This window comes from Mus caroli, chromosome 11 (genome assembly GCF_900094665.2).
Source record: "Mus caroli chromosome 11, CAROLI_EIJ_v1.1, whole genome shotgun sequence".
In the NCBI taxonomy this organism is placed as follows: domain Eukaryota; kingdom Metazoa; phylum Chordata; class Mammalia; order Rodentia; family Muridae; genus Mus; species Mus caroli.
Genome location: NC_034580.1, coordinates 892,015 through 895,656, shown reverse-complemented (window position 1 = coordinate 895,656; position 3,642 = coordinate 892,015). Strand labels below are relative to the sequence as shown.

The 3,642-nt window shown below is 47.7% G+C and overlaps 1 protein-coding gene across 4 annotated transcripts in view; it reads right to left on the bottom strand.

Annotated features, from left to right (window-relative positions):
* Positions 1–3,642, bottom strand: part of Sec14l3 (SEC14 like lipid binding 3) — a 13,205-nt gene that overhangs the window by 983 nt on the left and 8,580 nt on the right. For all 4 annotated transcript variants that reach the window (XM_021176557.1, XM_021176555.1, XM_021176556.1 and 1 more), the window contains 3 exons: positions 1,438–1,544; positions 978–1,117; positions 722–891 (listed from right to left, as the gene is read on the bottom strand). In XM_021176557.1, the coding sequence (XP_021032216.1) occupies positions 722–891; positions 978–1,117; positions 1,438–1,544 (417 nt within the window). The remainder of the gene's footprint in view (positions 1–721; positions 892–977; positions 1,118–1,437; positions 1,545–3,642) is intronic.

Below are 3,642 nucleotides of genomic sequence, written 5' to 3'. Positions count from 1 at the left end.
TGTGTAGCCCTGGCTGTCCTGGCACTCACTTTGTAGACCAGGCTGGCCTCGAACTCAGAAATCCGCCTGCCTCTGCCTCCCAAGTGCTGGGATCTCTCTACCTCTTCTTGACAATCACCCAGCCTGGCTATAGTTACGTCAACAGATACAAGAACAATGGATGTTAATTCAGGTGCATTCACACCTGGATGCTCACATAATGAAGCCTATACTGAGAGCAGCAGAAGCTTCCTGGTCCTCTTGGACAAAGTAGGTGCTGGGCAAAGCCTGAGGTAATGGTTTTAATCCTCAGACAATGGGTGACCCCAACAATGGTCCTTCCAAGATTGGGTACAGTTTTGCATTTGTGCAACTACATTCAGACTGTCATGGGGTCATATGACATTCAGCGTTGAGGCTGCATGTAAGTTGGCTTACTTCTCTCGACCTCATGAGAAAAGTGCCACCTGCCCTATTGTCCCATGCCTGTGTCCTGTGATCCAAGCATCCTCAGTTCTTTGGAGTCCATGTGTCTGACTGTTGGCACACAGTAAGTGTTCATGTGTCTGACTTGTTGTGTCTGACTGTTGGCACACAGTAAGTGTTCATGAATATGACTTGAGAATGAGTGAGGGTTTTAACCTGGACTGTGTGTCTAGGGAAAGGGGCCACTGCCCATGTTAATCCTTTAAACCTGTGAAGGTGGTTCCTGTCTCCAGAGTCAGCGCTCGGGTGGACTTACAGACACCAGCCTCTGCGCAGGTGAGGCTCCCATCCTCGGGCACCATGTGGGCATTGTAGCGCTGGCTGGTTAGCACCTCCACCATCTCTCCAGCCTTCTGCCTCTCCCCCATCTTGGTCTTGAGGAAAACTCCAAAGCCAATGTCTGCACCGTCAGATGAGAACTGCCACCTGGAAGAGGACAGGTTGCTGCTCAGTGTGATGGGCTCCTGAGGGGCCAGAGCCCTGCTGTGGGAGGAGCGGCCATTTGTTCCTACCTGAGGACACAGCCTGGAAACAGGATCTCATACTCCACCTGATGTGAGGAGCCACGGCTAATCTGCACTGAGTGCTCATACTGGGTCTTCACCTGGTCTCGCACATACATGGACTTGGGGATCTCCCCACCGTAGTTGATCTATAATAGATTGTGGAGACACACGTTTTTTGCTATTGGGAAGATTCTCACTCCCCTTCCCCAAACCTTTTCTTGGCTCTCAGAGGGCTATCACATCTTCTGGAAGCCTCTTTCAGCTTAATTCCAAATCAAAAACTCCATTTCATTTTTCTCTGCGCATCTTCTCATTATCAAGTCCCGATAACCTGGACACACCTAGTTCAACACTCGGTCTCTATACCCAGCGGTCTATTTTGAGATGTTTGTAAAATGAATAGGTGGGTAGGAAAGGAACCCAGCTATACTCCTCCAATCCCTTCCTGGCCCCAGGCTCTGCGTACCTTGGTTAAACATTTGGGGTTCCCATCTGGGTCAGTCAGAGTCCCCCCAAAATGGGCAGGCAGTTCCTCAGGACTGATGAGTTTCAGCAAGCCTTCCTTCCAGCTGTCTGGGAGGAGGAAGATTCAATGATGGTTATCACATCTGGAAGGGACCAGACAGCCTCCTATACCCACCAGGACACCCTGAACGTGTGTCTCTAAACACTGAGGGAGTTAGACTGCCAGGGAGAACTCCTAAGTCACCTAGACCTCAGGCTGTAGGAAATGGTATTCCTAGCATGCAGTTGCTATGGAAATATGTTTGGCCTTGGCTGATGGGTTTGGACATCCTTGAAGGTCTCCAAGTCATGAGTGTAAAACTAAGAGTTGCTTGAATGTCTCAAGGGGACTTGAAAGCACCATGAACTCAGGACCTGTTGAGATTACTCAGTCAGATCTTGTGGTGGGAGCAGCTCTGTCTAGAGAATTACCTGCCTCTTTCACCATCACAACTGTGAGGTATAATGTGAGCCTCTATGGGTCCTGAGTGCTGGGGGATTGCTGTGGTCCTAGCCCTGCGGCTAACCTTAATTAATCCTATGGCAGTGGCATTGTCCTTCCCTCCAGTGGGAAGTGGGAAACAGCACCGTGCCTGGAACACTAGGGCCAAATTACTGAGCCTTGTTGGCCTCAGAGGAACAAAGGACTTGGGTCCATATTGCTCCAGGATTTGGTGCCTCCCCACAGCCAGGCTGCTTTCTCACCCACCAAGCTCTTATTCTTAGTGGAAATGGGTAGAGGTAGGAGCTGGGGTGTTGGGAAGGAAGAGTAAGTGAGGAACATAAGACCCCAGCCACTGTTTCAAGATTTTCCTCCACAGTTAGAGGAACTGAATGCTCCGCTTGAGGGATGGTTGTCCTCCAAGTACTGGCTCACTGATGGGGTTTGAGAATTCGTTTTCTTGCCGATCATGGTGGCACACGCCTTTAATCCCAGCACTTGGGAGGCAGAGGCAGGCGGATTTCTGAGTTTGAGGACAGCCTGGTCTACAGAGTGAGTTCCAGGACAGCCAGGGATATACAGAGAAACCCTATCTCGAAAAAGAGAGAGAGAGAGAATTAGTTTTCTTCATCTTATCGTATCTGTTTGTCTATCTATCTATCTATCTATCTATCTATCTATCTATCTATCTATCTATCTATCTGCATATCTACCTATCTATCTATCTTACACTGCCATGGATGGATCTCAGGGCCTCACATGTTCTGGGTAAATGCCTGGTGACTGAGATACCCACAACCCACTTTACCACTTTTAAAAACAACTCTTGTCAGGGAAATGGCATACAATGATAGTAGTTTCAGCACTCAAGAGACTGAAGCAGGAGGATGATGAGATTGAGGCCACTGCATCTTAAAATGCAAAACAAAAAGAGAAATTAAAAGTACATTTTTCTTATCACTTTTTACTTATGCAAAATTGAGAAAATAGGAAAATACAAATAATACCTTTAAAATGATTTATTCTGTTTGTATTTCCTTCTAAAAATCTATGTTTAATATATATGTTTCATTTTGTTATGTTTAAAATTAATTTATGGTCTGTGGGGTAATCACAGATCACAACATACATGTGGGAGGTCAGAGGATAACTTGTGGGTGTCAATTTTTTCCTCGTACTGTGTGGGCTCTGGGGACACCCAGGTCATCGACCTTGGTGGCAGCCGAGCCATCATTCTAGCCCAGTACATTTGGTTTTATAAAACCAAATTATATTGTCCATATGGCTTATGTGCAGGTGCACATGTGCATGCAACACAAACATACATCTGTGCATGTGCATGTAGGTCAGAGGATCACCTGAGACGGCATTCTTCAGTCAGAGTTGCCATTAAAAGCAATGGGTTTGCAAGTGCAGGAAGAAAGCCAGGGCACAAAAAGCCGAGGTTGAGAAGCAGTGGAGCTGAAACGTGAGGGGACAGGGAGGCCTTGCTTCTCACCCCGAGGCCAAGGCAGGGAATGGGGCTTAGGAAGTGTCTCCATTCTATGTAATGAGATGGAGAAGGAGCCTATGGCTGCAGGCAATGTGCTGAGCACTGGAAGGGATGTTGGATCAGCCTTACTCTACAGCCTAGGTGTGAAGCCTGGGGATGGACCAGCCTTACTCTACAGGTTAGGTGTGAAGCCTGGGGATGGACCAGCCTTACTCTACAGGTTAGGTGTGAAG